The 16860-nt window shown below is 50.5% G+C and overlaps 1 protein-coding gene and 1 long non-coding RNA gene across 3 annotated transcripts; both read right to left on the reverse strand.

Annotated features, from left to right (window-relative positions):
- Nucleotides 1–4383: 4383 nt before the first annotated feature.
- Nucleotides 4384–14502, reverse strand: FKBP2 (FKBP prolyl isomerase 2). 2 transcript variants are annotated; one of them, XM_081968290.1, is made up of 6 exons: nt 14452–14502; nt 11218–11396; nt 7486–7598; nt 6352–6398; nt 6120–6155; nt 4384–4583 (listed from the first exon to the last, which is right to left on the reverse strand). In XM_081968290.1, the coding sequence occupies exons 1-6, from the start codon at nt 14492–14494 to the stop codon at nt 4522–4524; spliced, it is 480 nt and encodes a 159-aa protein (XP_081824416.1). In that variant the 5' UTR covers nt 14495–14502; the 3' UTR covers nt 4384–4521. The 2 variants fall into 2 exon arrangements, with proteins under 2 accessions (XP_081824416.1, XP_081824417.1); XM_081968291.1 differs by lacking the exon at nt 14452–14502 and adding an exon at nt 12709–13429.
- On the reverse strand, nt 4692–6101 carry LOC309400011. The gene is made up of 2 exons (XR_014176592.1): nt 5788–6101; nt 4692–5720 (listed from the first exon to the last, which is right to left on the reverse strand). It is a non-coding gene; the product is annotated as an uncharacterized lncRNA (long non-coding RNA).
- Nucleotides 14503–16860: the final 2358 nt, after the last annotated feature.

The raw sequence follows: 16860 nt of genomic DNA on the forward strand, positions 1-16860 counted from the left end.
GGGGCAGCCTGGTTTTTGCAATTGGTGGGGAGGGGAAAAGGGTGAAGAGGAGAAAGTTTGTGGAGGGGACACGGCACGCTGAGGTTTCCCTCAACTTCACCGAAACTGTTAATTTTTTTGTTTTAAAGCACTTTTAATCCTCTTATTTAGCCGACCCTTGATCGACTGAAATGGTACAGGGTCTCCTGCTCCATCAGGGGGTTGGACTAGAAGACCTCCAAGGTCCCTTCCAGCTCTATTCTGGTCAATTGAAATGGTACAGGACCTCCCGCTTGATCGGGATTGGACTAGAAGACCTCCGAGGTCCCTTCCAGCTCTATTCTAATCGATTGACCCGTTTCAAGTTGAAGTCCACAAGTCTTTAAGAAAGAAGTTACTACAGTTGGACAACATTGGTCTTGCCCAATTGTCGATTGTGGTCCGTCTTTCACAGACAGGATGGGAAGACTCAAAGGCAGATGTTAAGGACATCTGGCAGAATCCTGCTGTAATGTTTTGGGTGGTGCAGCTTTCTTGCAGCAAAATATATTATTTTTCTCGCTGGGAATTATTACGGCGGGGAGTGGGGGGCAACCCAGGATAGCTAGCTATTCCAGGCATCGTGGTTTAGCCACCCGTCTCTCCTCTTTTAAACTATGCTGGCTGCGGGCCAACTCTGGCTGTCTATTTCGGTTTGCAGAATAAGAGCTGGAAGGGACCTTGGAGGTCTTCTAGTCCATCCCCTAAGCAGGAGAGACACCCTGTACCACTCAGGAGAAAAATGACTGTCCAATCTCTTCTTAAAACCTCAGCTTCTTGGATCACTAGGGTGGTTGGGGGGGGGAGAGAAGAGGACTTCTGGTTAGCCCCCCCCTCTCAAAAAAGACTCTTCCTTTCAAGCCGCTTCTAATTAGAGGTGGAAAAAACAGAGACAGACGGCAGCAGGCTGGCCCCCAGTGAGAAACGCCTTTGCCTCGATTGTCCCAATGGAGTTGTAGACAAAGCAGCCCCCCCCCCCCCCTGGTGGTAGCGGCTGAACTAAGCAAGGAAGGAATGCTTTGCAGGGCCTGGAGCTCATCCCAGCATCATCGAGTTTCCGGCCTTAAGTCACCACTGAGCAAAAGCTTAATGCCTCCCTCCCTCTCTCTCTCTTTTTCTGCCTCTGTGTCTTTCTCTCACTGTCTGCCTTTCTGTCTCTCTCGCTCTCTTTCTCTATCTCTCTTTTTGTCTTTCTATCTTTTTCTCTCGCTGTCTCTACCTCTCTTTCTGTCTTTCTCTCACTGTGTCTCTCTGTCTTTGTCTCTCTCTCGCTGTCTGTCTTTCTCTGTCTCTCTCTTGATCTCTATCTTTCTCACTTGCTGTCTGTCTTTGTCTCTTTCTCTCTATCTGTCTCTGTCTCTCTCGCTGTCTGTCTTTCTGTCTCTCGCTGTCTCTCTCTTGATCTCTTTCTCACTCTTGCTGTCTCTCTGTCTTTGTCTCTTTCTCTGTCTCTCACTGTCTTTGTCTCTCTCGCTGTCTCTCTCTTGATCTGTCTTTCTCACTCTTGCTGTCTCTGTCTTTGTCTCTTTCTCTTTATCTGTCTCTCACTGTCTTTCTCTCTGTCTCTTTCTCTTTCGCTGTCTCTCTGCCTGTCTTCCTCTGTTTCTTTCTCTCTCTGTATCTCTGTCTCCCCCCTCCCCCACCCTCTGTCTTTCTCTCTCGTCTGCTTGCTTGTACATGTGGCTTGGAGGTTGCTTTCGGCAAAGTCTGGCACCTCTCAAGCAGCCCAGGCCTAGAACAGGCTGGGCAAGAAGCCAGCTGACTTTGGGGAAAGGCCATCCCTGGGATATTGCATCCAGGTTTGGTCATCCCATTATAGAGAAGATGTTGGGGCTTTAGAAAAGAGTGCAGAGAAGAGCAACAAAAATGATTAGGGGACTGGAGGCTAAAACGTTATGAAGGAACGGTTGCAGGAACTGGGGATGTCTAGTTTAATGAAAAAGAAGGACTAGGGGAGGCATGATAGCATCTTCCAATATCTCAGGGGTTGCCACAAAGAAGAGGGAGTCAAGCTATTCTCCAAAGCACCTGAAGGGAGGACAAGAAGCAATGGGTGGAAACTAATCCAGGAGAGAAGCAACTTAGAACTAAGAAGATGGTGAGAACAAATAACCAGTGTTATCCAGACGTTGTGGATCCTCCAACACCGGAGTTTTTAAAGAAGAAATGGTACACTGCTTGAGCAGGGGGTTGGACTAGAAGACCTCCAAGGTCCCTTCCAACTCTTGTCATCCTGAAATACCTCCAAGGTTGCTCCCAGCTGCCATTCCTCCTTTCCTTCCTATCATTGGAGGTTTTTAAGAAGAGACTGGACCAGCCACGTATCAGAAACTGGGTTCTGCTTGAGCAGGGGGTTGGGTTAGAAGACCTCCAAGGTCCCTTCCAACTCTGCTCTTCTGAAATATTGGGGCTGTCTGCCCCAATGGGCTGGGAAATCAGAGGCTGAAGGGTGCTAGGTCCAGAAGTGGTTCAAGAACCTTTTCCAGTCTCTTCCCAACAAGCAAAACCTTGCCTCCGATTTGTAAAGGGGCAAACACAAGCGTATTTAAGGAAGTCCTCAACTTACAACGATTTGTTTAGCAACTGTGAAAACGGCGCTGAAAAATGTGACTTGCAGCCTGACCTCACACTTAGGGCCATCGTCCGCATGTAATCAAAATTTGGATGTTTTGGCACGCATTTGCAACTTTCGCACCGGGCTTCGGACGAGTAAAGTCAATGGGGAAGAGCTGGATTCGCTTAATGACCGCGTGACTCAGAACGGAATGACAGAGTTGGAAGGGACCTTGGAGGTCCTCTAGTCCAACCCCCTGCTTAGGCAGGAAACCCCTACACCACTTAGCTGTAGCGCTTTGCTTACTCGGGGCAAAAACGGTTGTTAAATCGGGCGCGAGTCACTTAACCCTAGCCCGTCTTTTGCCGGTTGTTGTAAGCCGAGGACTAGCTCTCCAGGACTGAACTGAAATGATCAAACACACAAAATTGTGGACAAAGCCGCAATTAAGCCCACACGTGATTCTCCCCCCCCCCGCAACATTTTTTTTTTTAAAAAAGGAGCATAAGCCATGATTTGAACCCTTCCCACTTAACATCGCGGGGTGGGGAAAACCGCCGCTCTGCACCCAACTCAGACGGGACCTTCCGGAAGGACCCACCGCACTTCCACAAACGCAAAATGCACAGGGCTTGTTCACCACCACGAATGTCTGGGATGGGACGGCTAAGAAAGACAATTGCTGGCAAAAACCCAGCCTTTTTTCGCACTTTAAGCAAGGCGATGCCGCCCGCCCGGTGCTCAGCAGTGCAAACTCATCCTGTTATCTCGCTTTCTCGCCAGTTCCTCGCAGCAGGAACTTCCGTTCCTTTATTTACGGAGTCCCTGCTGTCCTTAAACAAACCTAGTTGTTCCCCGCCCCCCCCCCCCTGCAAAGTCTTTTTCTTTTCATTTCTTCTTTTTTTTTTTGCAAGCTTGTGAAGAAAACTCTGTGGTATTCTTTGGAGAAAGTTCTAGAATTCCATGGGGAGAGTGGAGAATTCTAGGGTGGTCTCTTCTCCGTCTAGGATACGTAAGGTCTAAGGCCTCAATCTCATAAAATCTAAATTTCTCAATCTTGGCAGCTTGAAGATGGGGGAGGGGGGGGACTTCAACTCCCAGAATTCCCCAGCCAGAATTCTGGGAATCGAAATCCACCCCTTAAAGCAAATTGGCTGGGGGATTCTGGGAGTTGAAGTCCAACCATCTTAAATCATGCTGGCTGAGGGATTCTGGGAGTTGAAGTCCACCCGTCCTAAAGCATGCTGGCTGGGGGATTCTGGGAGTTGAAGTCCACCCATCTTAAAGCAAGCTGGCTGGGGGATTCTGGGAGTTGAAGCCACCCATCTTAAAGGATGCTGGCTGGGGGATTCTGGGAGTTGAAGTCCACCCATCTTAAAGCAAGCTGGCTGGGGGATTCTGGGAGTTGAAGTCCACCCATCTTAAAGTTGCTAAGATTCAGAAATATTGGTCCTGTTGCAACAGGCATCCATTCCTGCTCAATTTAGGACCACAAATCATTCAGGCCTCTCTACCCCCCTCCCTCCTCCTAACCCCCCTTTTCCCATCCTCCTTAGGGTCAAATGGCCCTGGATGATGGCAACCTTTTGAACACAAGGCAATGTTGTCTCCTGGTCAGTTTCCCCCCAAGCTGGGCCTTCGACCAGCTTTAAAGGTCTCAGGAGGGCAGGAGATCAGCCTGGCAGGCTGACCCTTTAGGGAAGACTAGAGCGCCAAAAATAGGAACCCTTTCCTCATCCCGTCCTCGGCTGGCCCGCCCGCCCGCGGGTGACTTCCTCCCCTACTTTGCATTCATGGCGCAAAATCTGGACTGTGCTTTTATTTATTTATTTATTTGGCCCACCTAGGAGTGACAAACCCCTTTTCCAGGTCCTTCTCCGGCCCGTCCGTCCGTTTTTCGCGTGCGCCCCCCTCCCCGCGATCCCCTCTTCCTTGGCCGAGACGCGCCGTTATAGTTCTTGGCGGCGCTCAATCTTCAGCAGTTCGACTTCAAAGATGAGAGTGGCGCCGCCTGGGAACAGCGTGGGTGGAAAAAAAGAGAGAAAGAAGAAGGCAAAGAGATTGAAGGAGGGATGGAAAAGCCCTGGCGGAGAACTGAGATGTGGTCCTTTTTTCTATATTTTTAAAATCCTCGCGGCCGGATGTGAATGAAGTCAATCCATAAAAATGGAAGGGTATTTGAATTCAGACTGGCTGCAAAAGTTGATGGGAGTTAGCAGATAGGGGTAAGGCGACTCGCTTCGATGACAGAACGCAATTAATTTTGTTTCGACTCGGAAACCTTTTCTGGACTTTGTGCTTGAGACGGGGGGGAAACCCGTGCAACTTTGATTTTGGGTGTTGCTGATTGGATGGGTTTGTTGCTATAGAAGTGGCTAGTACGTGTTATTATGCACAAGTAAAAAGTTGAGGTGTGTGTTATTAGCTTATTCTACCTAGCCAATAACACACACTGAGCCGTAGGGACGCGGTGGATCAGGGGCTAAGATGCTGAGCTTGTCGATCAGAAAGGTCGGCAGTTCGGCGGTTCGAATCCCTAGCGCCGCGTAACAGAATGAGCTCCGGTTACTTGTCCCAGTTTCCGCCAACCGAGCAGTTCGAAAATGCAAGTAGAAAAATAGGGACCACTTTTGGTGGGAAGGGAAAAGCGTTCCGTGCGCCTTGGGCATTGTGTCATGCCGGCCACATGACCACGGAGACATTTTCGGACAGCGCTGGCTGTTCGGCTTTGAAACGGAGGTGAGCACCGCCCCCTAGAGTCGGGAACGACTAGCACATATGTGCGAAGGGAACCTTTACCTTAATGAGTCACAGACTTTTTTCCTCTTCCCCTTCTCCTCCCCTATGTTCCCATTATTCTCATTTTTCTTTGTCTTTCTGCATTTTTCTACTTTGATCAACTGATAAACATTGGTCCTTGCGTCAGCAAAGTCAGTCAAATCAAGATAAAGTCCAATGAGAGAAATTAAGACAAGGATGTTACAGAAGATGTAAATTCTTCATTGCTTGGTTAACAGAATAGGATGTCCTGGTCTATGGCTGGCTGGTCCAATCACCAGGAGAAGGTGAGTTCTAGTCCCACCTTAGCCTGAAAGCCATCACAGTGATTTTGGGCCAATCACCAGGAGACGGTGAGTTCTAATCCCACCTTAAGACATAAAAGCCAGTTTGGATGATTTTGGGCCAATCCAGGAGACCGTGAGTTCTAGTCCCACCTTAAGACATGAAAGCCAGTTTGGATGACTTTGGGCCAATCCAGGAGACCGTGAGTTCTAATCCCACTTTAGCGATGAAGACCAGCTCAGTGATTAGTGGTTAAGATGCCAGACTAGAAACCAGGTGGCAGTGAGTTCTAGACCCACTTTGGGCATAAAAGCCAGCTAGGTGAATTTGGGACAGCCATCCTGTCTCTCTCTCTCCCCGATCCACCTCACTGGGTTGTTGTTACGGGGGTGGTGGTGAAGGTGTGTTGGATATGTTCGCTGCCTGATTTGTAAAAAACGAAGGTGAGGTGCAAATAAATCAATAAAACAAAGAAATAGAATACCTGGGATTTTGGGCGGTGCTCCCCGATCTCCATAACCTGCGAGATAAGACAACAGAAACCAAATCAAACGGATATCAAGTGATGCCAGGAAATACTTATTCTCAAGCTCCGGACAAGTTAAATAAGGCAAAGGGGCAATGCAGCAATGCCAGGGCATAGGTGCCACCTGACTTTAGGAGCATGGTGCCCACTCCAGGGTTATTCGGCTACTGGTTTTGCTCTCGTTCCTTACCCAGCTCCGAAGGGATGACTAACTTCCTTTTCTCCCCTTCGCACATCCTGAAACGGCAAAGACAAGTGTTTTGTTGGCGCTGACAAATCTTGAGGACTAGAATTTTAGTCTCCACTCTTTTAAACTCTGCCCTTCCAAACCCGGGCAGTCCAAATGATAAACTATTAAAAAACAACAACGTGAAGGCTACATTAAAGATAAATCACCTGGAGGAAACAACACAGGCCCATATTGTTCCTGTGTCGCTGCCAAAAATGCCTCGGATATTACAGAGAAGGACCCAGGAATGGAATGCTCTGTACTTTTATTAAAATATGCGAGCTAAGAGTAGTACCCCCTCAAGAGTCCCAGGAGGAAATGCTCAGGGCACGCCCAATTAATCTGGGAGAAATACAGGTAAAATTCTGGAATGTGATAGGATAAAACATATGAACAGTCCCTGGTGATCTCTGCGCTTGGTGGTTTTCTTGCAGGCGTTTCGTGACCCAAACTAGGTAACATCATCAGTGCTAGGAGAGAGGGAGAGAAGGAGAAGAAGAAGAAGAGGAGGAGGAGGAGGAAGAAGAGGAAGAAGAAGAAGAAGAAGAAGAAGAAGAAGAAGAAGAAGAAGAGGAGGAGGAGGAGGAGGAGGAGGAGGAGGAAGAAGAAGGGGAGGAAAAAGAAGAGGAAGAGGAAGAGGAAGAAGAGGAAGAAGAAGAAGAAGAAGAAGAAGAAGAAGAAGAAGAAGAAGAAGAAGAAGAAGAAGAAGAAGAAGAAGAAGAAGAAGAAGAAGACAGGGAGAAGAAGAAGACAGGGAGAAGGAGGATTAGAGAGGAGGACTGTGGGGTCTTTGGCACTCTCTGACTTGGTGGTTTTCTTCCGGACATTTCGTGACCCAACTAGGTAACATCATACATGCTAGAAGGGGCATTTGCGGCAAACCTCACACTCCCTTCTAGCACTGATGACGTTACCTAACTGGGTTACGAAACATCTGCAAGAACACCACCGAGCTCAGAGAGCACCAGGGACCCCTCGTGTCAACCCTGAGCTACAAATAATTCCCTTTTATTAATAAAATATTTGATTACTGCTCGTCCACCGTGGGCGCCCCAAATCCATTCGAACCCCCGTTCCTCAGAAGTTGGATTTTACCCGAGCAAGCCTTGTTCCCAGCCTTTGATGACTTGTCCGGTGCCCAAGGAGAAGATGAAGGGCTGGTCGCGAGTTAAACTGCTGTCAAACTCCGTCCCGTCTTCCAGTTTTCCCTGGGAAGGTGCAGAGAGGAAAATTAAATGGAAGGTGAACGAATCTGCCCAAGGAGCTGCTGATTCAGTTCTACAGAGGAAGGATTGAGTCTGTCATTGGCACCTCCATAACTGTCTGGTTTGGCTCTGCAACCCAACAAGAGAGACAGAGACTTCAGAGGAGAATCAGAACTGCAGAAAAAACAATTACTACCAACCTGCCTTCCATTGAGGATTTGCACACTGCAGGAGTCAAAAAGACGGCCGGGAAAATATTTATAGACCCCTCACATCCTGGGCATAAAATGACAGACAATCCTGCCCCACCCCCTCTGTCGTAAGTGCAAAGTCACTTTTCCCCCCAGTGCTGTTGGATCTTTGGTTGCTAAATGAATGGCTGCAAGGTGAGGACCACCTAGGCCTCAAAAGCTGTTTTTTCCCCCCCAGCTGTAATAAAAGAGCAGGAGGCTGGCCTTTATTCCATCTCCGCCTCTTTTATGCATGTATTTAAATCTCATGTTAATGTCATTTATAGTAACCGTTATCCCTAGTGCAGGGGGCAGCAACCTGTGGCTCTGGAGCTGCATGTGGCTCTTTCGTACCTCTGCGGCGGCTCCCTGTGGCATGTCGGCTCTACAATTGATAGGGCTTTCGGTTAGGACGGGTAGAGGAAAAAAGACGCCGTGCTAGGAGGAGACTCTATGGTGGGGGAACCGGACTTCAAGTCAGCAGAGTATAAAAGATGCCGTGCTAGGAGACGACTCTATGGTGGGGGAACCGGACTTCAAGTCAGCAGAGTAAAAAAAGACGCCGTGCTAGGAGGAGACTCTATGGTGGGGGGGGGGAACCGGACTTCAAGTCAGCAGAGTTTAAAAGATGCCGTGCTAGGAGGAGACTCTATGGTGGGGGAAAAGGACTTCCGGTCAGCTCCAGAATTGAACGGGGGGGCTTCCGGTTAGGACACTTGTGGTTCTTTTGAGTGTTGTAAGGATGCCTGCCCTAAATGCATTACGGGTTTTTTTTTCTCTGCCAGAGGACGAATTTTCTACAGGGCCCCAAATCTTCGTGAAATAGGGCAATGGGGTATAGTTCATTTATTTATACCAGGGGTCTTGAACCTTAAACACTGAAAGAGCCACAAAGGTCCTAACCGGAAGCCCCCCCGTTCAATTCTGGAGCTGACCGGAAGTCCAGTTGCCCCATCATAGAGTCTCCTCCTAGCCCGGCGTCCTTTTTTCCTCTGCTGACCCGAAGTCCGTTTCCCCCACCGTAGAGTCTCCTCCTAGCACTGCCTCCTTTTTCTCTACCTGTCCTAACTGAAAGCCCTATCAACTATGGTGCTGACCGGCAACAGGGAGCCGCAGCAGAAGGATGAAAGAGCCAATTGATTTATACAACCGATCGATAAACAGACCTATTTGGTTGGGTGGCTGTACCGCTATTACAATAGGGAGCGAAACGCCCTTTTCATCGCACGCTGTGGACGCGTCCTTATTCTGGTTTTTCCCGCTCCCAAATCATCTGGCAGTGGAAATACTCCGTCATCCAGGGCACGGTTGCCCCCAAGGTGTTTTTTTCAAGCGGCAACTGGACTTTCCTGTTTTTTCCTTTGAAGACGTTTCCCGCAGCTTAGACTAGAATCGTCTTAACGATCGGAATAATCTTGTTGTGTTTAAATAATGTGGGGACTGGTATTAGAACCTCTGCATTGAAACACGGAATAATGAAAGAATGAACGAGGGTTACCTTAACGCAAAGAGATGCAGAGAGTGAAATACGGGAGGCAAGTTAAAAATGAGGAGAATTCAAAGCCCCAAAGTGGGCGAGAGATGTTGGCCTGGATGAGGGAGAATTTCCACTGACAGCTGATTTTGGGGCAGAAAAGGGAAAATTCGAGCAGGGAGGAGAGAAAGGTGTGTCCAGGGCTCAAAGGGAAACTTGGGAATGGGGAATCAGGTTTTGGCCACGTCATTCTTTCTAACTTGGCAAGGAAAGTCCACAAATTACACAGGAGTTTTCCGGGATCAGCTATTCACACTCTGTGTAAGGCTGCCACTGCCAAGCCCTGGAACCGGCATTTGTGTGTGAGTCAGTGAGGGTGTGTAACTGAAAGACAGCTGAGGTGTGCATACTCCGGGAGGCTGACTCAGAATCAGGTTTGCAATAAAAGCCAATTTTCAAGTTGCTTCAGCCTTGTGGGAAATTTCTAGCGAACTCTCCACAAGGAGACCAATTCACAATTGGCCGGCTGTCACACAAACCCTTTGTTGAATCAAACCATCCAGAATTACGAGAAAGAGAAAGAAAGAAAGAAAGAAAGAAAGAAAGAAAGAAAGAAAGAAAGAAAGAAAGAAGAAAGAAGAAAGAAAGAAGGGAGGGAGGGAGGGAGGGAGGAAGGAAGGAAGGAAAGAAGAAGGAGGGAAGGAAGGAGGGAAGAAAGAAAGAAAGAGTGAGGGAATGGGAGAGAGAGAGAGAGAGAAAGAAAGAAAGAGGGTGGGAGGGAGAGGGGGGGAATATTTGGTTTGCAGGGGGACTTGGGTGGATTCCCAGGACGAGACCATCATAAATATGAGTCATTTGTCAAGCATCTGAATTTTTGATCACATGACCCTGGGGATGCTGCAACAGTCGTAAGTGTGAAAAACGGCCATAAGTCACCTTTTTCAGGGTTGTTGTAACTTGGAATGGCCACTAAATGAACTGTTGCAAGGCAAGGACTTCCTGTATTGAAGTATGCAAAAGATCCAGAGATGCATAGCACTCCAAAGTGAGCGGGGTGAAAAATGTGGCCTTCTTTTGCATTTGAGTGGGATTGGGAGGATTTTAAGAGGTAAGCATTCTTGAACCCCCCTCCTCAAAAAGGCCCCGCTCTTCCCTTCTCCTCCCACGGCAACATAACCTAACAAGTCTTTATCTGGTCCTCAAGCCAAAAGGAACTGCTCACTCCGGGGAGAAAACTTGGCAAATTTTAAGATAGGTGAACTTCAACTCCCAGGATTCCCCAGTCAGCATGCTTTAACATGGGTGGACTTCAACTCCCAGAATCCCCCAGCCAGCTTGCTTTAAGATGGGTGGACTTCAACTCCCAGAATTCTCTAGCCAGCATGTTTTAAGATGGGTGGACTTCCACTCCCAGAATCCCCCAGCCAGCCTGCTTTAAGATGGGTGGACTTCCACTCCCAGAATCCCAGAGCCAGCATGCTTTTAAGATGGGTGGACTTCCACTCCCAGAATCCCCCAGCCAGCATGCTTTGAGATGAGTGGACCTCAACTCCCAGAATCCCCCAGCCAGCATGCTTTTAAGATGGGTGGACTTCAACTCCCAGAATCCCCCAGCCAGCCTGCTTTTAAGATGGGTGGACCTCAACTCCCAGAATCCCCCAGCCAGCATGCTTGTTAAGTTGAAGTCTTCAAAATTGCCAAGTTTGGAAAGCACTAAACAAAACCCGTCACATTACAGGGAAAGGCGATGCCTCTTACGCAAATACCTGGGTGCCTATTTTGGCTATTGTTTAACAAGGGTTTTTCAACTCTGCTTGGCTTTCTAACACTCTCTTGAAGAGAGCTTGTCTCCTTCCACCTCCCATTCCCAGGTGGGGAAAGCTCTGGCTATATTAACTCCCCGCTTGGTCACACTCACCGTGTAATGCATGTGGAGCACGTCGCCCTTTCGGGACTTGATGGGGCAGTTGTCCACTCGCTTCTTGACGCCGATCTGCAGCTTCCGTTTACCTTCCGTGCTCAGCCCAGGCGAGCACAGCGCCCACAGGGCTAAGGTGAGCAGCGCCATCCCCAGGTTCGTCTGCATCGCTGGAGCCCCTGCGGAGGAGAGCCTCACGGATTAGCGGAGCCGCAACGCGCTCGGGGAAATCGCGACGCGGGAGGGTTGGAACAGCATGCAGCGAGAGGCGGCTTCGTAGGGCAGGCGAGCGGGAAACCGAGCCATCTATTTTTAAAAAATCCATCCTGGGAACAGGGATGGGCTTGTTCCAGGTGGGAAGAATCACCTTGGACATGGGGGGGTGTCTCAACATAATTGCAACAGTGGGGGGGGGTCCTTGGTGATCTCTGAGTTTGGTAGTTTACTCGCAGATGTTTCAGGACCCAACTGGGTAACATCATCAATGCTAGAGGGATGTGGGGTTTGCAAGAAAGGAGGAGGAGGAAGAGGAGGAGGAGGAAGAGGAGGAGGAGGAATGTGGGGTCCTTGGTGCTCTCTGAGTTGGGTGGTTTCCTTGCAGACGTTTCACGACCCAACTAGGTAATATTATCAGTGCTAGAAGGAAGTGGGGATTGTGGAGAGGATGAAGAGGATGACGACGACTGGGAGGTCTTTCTCGCAGACGTTTCGTGACTCAGCTGGGTAACATCGTCAGTGCTGGAATAGAGTGGGCTTGTATGGTGTGAAGGAGGAGAGGAGGATGAAGGAGAAAATGGAGGAGGAGGAGGAAGGGGGGATGTGGGGTCCTGTTTTCTTTAGTTTAGTTTAGGTTAGTTGTCATTGCACCTCGTACAACAAAATTCTTGTAGACATTTCAATGCCCAACTAGGGAATGTCATCAGTGCTAGAGGGATGAGGGGTTTGCATGATGATGATGGAGGAAGAGGAGTTTGCAGGAGACCATTAGTTCGCTTAATTGGTCCGTGACTCTCCGAGACTCTTGGCCAAGTTCTGCAGATCTCGGCCTGGCAGCTCTCCAAGCCAGAGAAGATCTGTGACTGTAAATCCTCCCCCAAATGGATGGGAATGAGCAGAATTCACTTTAAATTAGTAAAAGGAGTTTTTGTCAGGACAAGGAGTTGGCTTCAGGCTCTTGGGAAGCCTCGGTCAGAACAGTTAGCAACTTTTAGGTGGACGTCAACTCCCAGAATTCCCCAGCAAGCAACTGGGGAATGCTGGGAGTTAAAGTCCACCTATCTTAAAGTTGCTACGATTGAAAAACACTTAAGATACGAGATTCATATTGGCGGCTGAAGCTTTTCTCCACCTCACCCATCAGTGCCTCATTCATGCAGGGGTTTTTTTTTGCGCTCGAGATGTGTTTGCAGTTGCATGCTCCCCCCGACTTCAAACTTGGCATGCACCAGCAAGCAGCTCCCCCCCCCCTTTCTCCAGAGCCTGCAGACTTACCCGCGTGGCTAATGGGGAGTCGGGCTCTGCTCCCTCCCCTGGTGCCAGCAACACCAACACCGTCCAGTGTCTTTCAAGGAATCGCCACGGCAGAGTTGGCTCTGTGTCACCCACCCCGCTTATCTCTAACCCAGGGTTTTTCCAACCTTGGCTGCTTTCGGAAGAGGGGACTTCAACTCCCAGAATTCCCGGGTTTCTCAAAACCTGGCAACTTTGGAAGACGGAGGGACTTCAATTCCCAGAATTCTTCAGCACAGATGGACGGATGGATGGATGGGGAATTCTGGGAGTTGAAGTCCTTGCCTCTTAAACCTGTCAAGGTTGAAAAACACTGCTCCTTCCGCTTGTCCTCCCCATCCCTCCCGGTCTGCAGTACAGGTAGTCCTCGACTTACAATGGTCCGTTTAGCGACCGGAGTTACAATGGCACAGGGGGAGGGAGGGGGAAACAACCGTTTTTCAGACTTACGACGATTGCAGCATTCCCCACAAGGGTCACGCGATCAAAATTCAGACACTTTGATAACGGACTCATATTTATGACGGTTACAGCGTCCGGGGGGGGGGGGGAGCCAGATTCACGTTAACGAGACCATGTCACTGACTTAACAACGGCAGCAATTCATCGAGGTCGTGAAATGGAGCAAAAGTCACTTAACGAACGTCTCACTTAGCAACATAAATGTTGAGGTCGTACGTCGAGGACTAAACCTGTATCTCCCCCACCCCCACCCCACCCCCGTTCAGCTTCCCCGCATGCTTTTTTAAGAGACCCCATACCCTCCCTCGCCTTCCCCCCCCTTCCTTGGCCCCTCCTTCTGGAAGGTCCAGACCCTGGCTTCGTTGACCGCTTCCTCCTCGCTACAGTTGGTCACTTTGGCCCATACCCACATGATGCCCGCGCCCGAGGGGTTCCTCACTTTGTGGACCCAGAGGTCCCCCGAAGCCCCTCCAGGAGGGGCGGGCTTCTCCCGGGGGATCCACACCTGGTTAAGCTCCGCCCCACTTTTCTGGGGGACCGCCCCTTCTTTCCGCCAAGGCAGCCCCGCTGTCCTCTCAGGGGCCCTGCCCGGCTTACGGGGCACCCAAACTTGCCCCTCGGCGGGTTCCTTCTGGAGCCAGCCCCCCGCCTCCCGCTTGGCCCCCGCGTGGCCGGGGAGCCCCCCCGAGAGGCTGCGGCTGACCCCCAGCGCCAGGAGCCCCATGCTGTCCTCCAGGCGCTCCTGGGGGGCCTCCAAGTCCCAAGCCCTGTGGCCGTGCAGGCGGGGGGTGCCCCCTTTCCTGGGCTGGGCCTCCTTGGGGGCCCCGCAGCCTTCGCAAAGGCCCCCCGGCCAGGAGGCCCTCTTGTCTTGCCCAGCCTTGCTCTGGCCCCCAGGGGCCCCCAGGGCCGCCCCCCAAAGGTCCCCCTGGGGCCCCCTGGCTGTGGGGGACTCCCACCTCCCGGGGGCCCCCCTGAGGGCCCCCACCTTGCCCTGGGGGCCCTCCCCGCCCGTCCTGGGGTGGCCCTCCCCGTTCCCAGAGGCCTCCCCGCCAGGGGCCCAAGAGACCTGGGTCCCCACGTCCCTCAGCTCCGACCGTTTGGGCTCCCCGCGCTCTTCCCCCGCTTCTCCTCCTCCTCGCCCGCCCGCCTTCCTAGGCCGCTGCCCGCCGCCCGGCTCCAGGCTCTTCGGCGGCCCGCGCCCGGGTCCCCCCCTTTCCTCAGGGCCCCCCATGTCTCCCCCGTCCCACCACCCCCCACTCTCACCTCTCCTGGCCTCAACGGATACCACCCACCCCCCTCTGCGCATGCGCCTTCCCCTCCCCCCGCCCCGGCGCTTCCGCAGCGGAAAAAGCCGACGCGGGCGCCGCCATGTTTTTTTTAAATCCGCCCGGCCCTGCGTCACGTGACCTCGCGCAATTCCCAATTTATTTGAATTAAATTCTCGGGCCTCCAATGAGGGTCGGGGTGAAGATTTTTAAATCCGAGAGAGCTAACGAATACATATATATAAAAAAATAGATAAAAGGTTTACTTGCTGGGCCCTGTCACGTGAGGGGGCGTGACGTCACTTCCTCCCCGGGAGATAGGCGAGGGGGGAGATCTCGAGTGGGCGCGGCCAGGGCGCGTTTGAGTGGGCGTGGCCAATGGAATCCCTCTTCCTTTTCATTCTGCCTGTTAGTGTTTGCTAACCCCGTCAAATGGGCAGACGTAATTTCCTGTAAATATTTTAATAATATTTAACAATAATTAATAATTGATTAATTAAATAAGCAATAAGCATTAATAACAAAGATCTTCCTTTGGGAGGATGGGAGGATAATGTGACTCGCAATTAAAAATCAGATCTCCAGTTGGGGGGTAAATAACTTTTAAAGCCAAAAAATAAAGATGAGATAAATGGAAATACAGCCAAAAAATAAACAGGGCAAATTATATGGTGCAAGTAATGACAATCGGAACAGAGGTGGAAGGGACCTTGGAGGTCCTCTAGTCCAACCCCCTCCTCAAGCAGGAGACCCTATACCAGGGGTGTCCAAACTTGGGAACTTTAAGACTTGTGGACTTCAACTCCCAGAATTCCCCAGCGCTGGCTGGGGAATTCTGGGAGTTGAAGTCCACAAGTCTTAAAGTTCCCAAGTTTGGACACCCCTGCCCTATACCATTCCGAACAAATGTTTGTGCAACCACGTCTTTAAAAAACCCCGTAATGAAGCACCCACAACTTCTGGGTGCAAGTAGTTCCACTGGTTAATTGTTCTCACTGGGCAAGGAAATTTCTCCTTAATTCGAGGTTGCTTCTCTCCTTGATTAGTTTCCACCCATTGCTTCTTGTCCTGCCTTCAGGTGCTTTGGAGAATAGCTTGACTCCCTCTTCTTTGGGGCAGCTCCTCAAATATTGGAATACTGCTACTGTATATTATCACCCCTAGTCATTCTTTTCACTGGACTTTGTAGTTGCGAAATTGTGTCCGACCCATCGCGACCACCTGGACAATGTTCCTCCAGGCCTTCCTGTCCTCTACCATCCCCCGGAGTCCATTTAAGCTCATCCAGCCACCTCCTTCTCTGCCGTCCCCTTCTTCTTCTTTTGCCCTCCATCGTTGTTCCCAGCATGAGGCTCTTCTCCAGGGAGTCCTTCTTCCTTCTCCTTAGGTGGCCAAAGTCTTTGAGTTTCCTCTCCAGGATCCGGCCTTCTAAAGAGCAGCCAGGGTTGACCTCCTCTAGGACTGACTGGTTGGATGGCCTTGCAGTCCAAGGGACTCAATGCAGGAGTCTTCTTCTCCAGCACCAGAGTTCAAAGGCCTCCATTCTTTGGCACTCAGCCATCCTTATGGTCCAACCTTCCCAGCCCTCCATTGCAACTGGGAAAACCATCGCCTTGACTAGACACACTTTTGATTGGCAGGGTGATGCCTCTGCTTTTTAGGATGCTGTCTAGATTTGCCATCGCTTTCCTCCCCAGGAGCAAGCCTCTTTTAATTCCTTGGCTGCAGTCCCCATCTGCGGTGATCTTGGAGCCCAGGAAAATAAAATTGGACACTCCCTCCATTTCTTCCCCATCTATTTTCCAGGAATTGAGAGTTAACTGGACTAGCCGTACCCAATTCCTGCAACCGTTCTTCGGATGTTTTAGCCTCCAGTTTTTAGCACCTGGGGAAAAAATGAGGCTCTGTCTCAAACATCTGTTTTAAGACACTTGAAGCAGAAAACACATCCAGTAGCAGGGAGTTCCCCAGCTTAATTGGGTAGAATATGAGTGAGGCAAACTGGCCCCTCTGGTAAATTTACCCCCAGCTTCAAAAGAGCTTTGTAGAGAGTTGACAGCCCCCCCCTCCACTCATTTCAACCTATCCAAGAGTCACCAGGCCTTTCTAAATATTGACTTATCAAAGGTTAAAGCAAGGGTTTTTTTTTCCTGGAAAAACCACGGGGAGGGATATTCGGCTGTGTCCTTGGGCTTCCTGGTTTGGGAACGAGTACAATTTAGTTGATGATTCCAGTAAGGTAAAGGTTCCCCTCGCACATCTGTGCTAGTCGTTCCCGACTCTAGGGGGCGCTGCTCATCTCCGTTTCAAAGCCGAAGAGCCAGCGCTGTCCGAAGACGTCTCCGGGGTCATGTGGCCGGCATGACTCAACACCAAAGGTGCACGGAACGCTGTTCCCTTCCCACCA

The sequence above is a fragment of the Natrix helvetica genome, assembly GCF_964273705.1.
Source record: "Natrix helvetica genome assembly, chromosome: 16".
In the NCBI taxonomy this organism is placed as follows: Eukaryota; Metazoa; Chordata; class Lepidosauria; order Squamata; family Natricidae; genus Natrix; species Natrix helvetica.

What these genes read in the sequence shown, in the direction of transcription:
- FKBP2 (XM_081968290.1), bottom strand. Translation starts at nt 14,494, where the DNA reads ATGCGCAGAGGGGGGTGGGTGGTATCCGTTGAGGCCAGGAGAG. An exon ending in TGCTCCACATGCATTACACG is followed by an intron (nt 7,599 to 11,217) that starts GTGAGTGTGACC and finishes GCACCTTCCCAG; the next exon opens with GGAAAACTGGAAGACGGGAC. An exon ending in AGCACCGCCCAAAATCCCAG is followed by an intron (nt 4,584 to 6,119) that starts GTATTCTATTTC and finishes CGCTGTTCCCAG; the next exon opens with GCGGCGCCACTCTCATCTTT.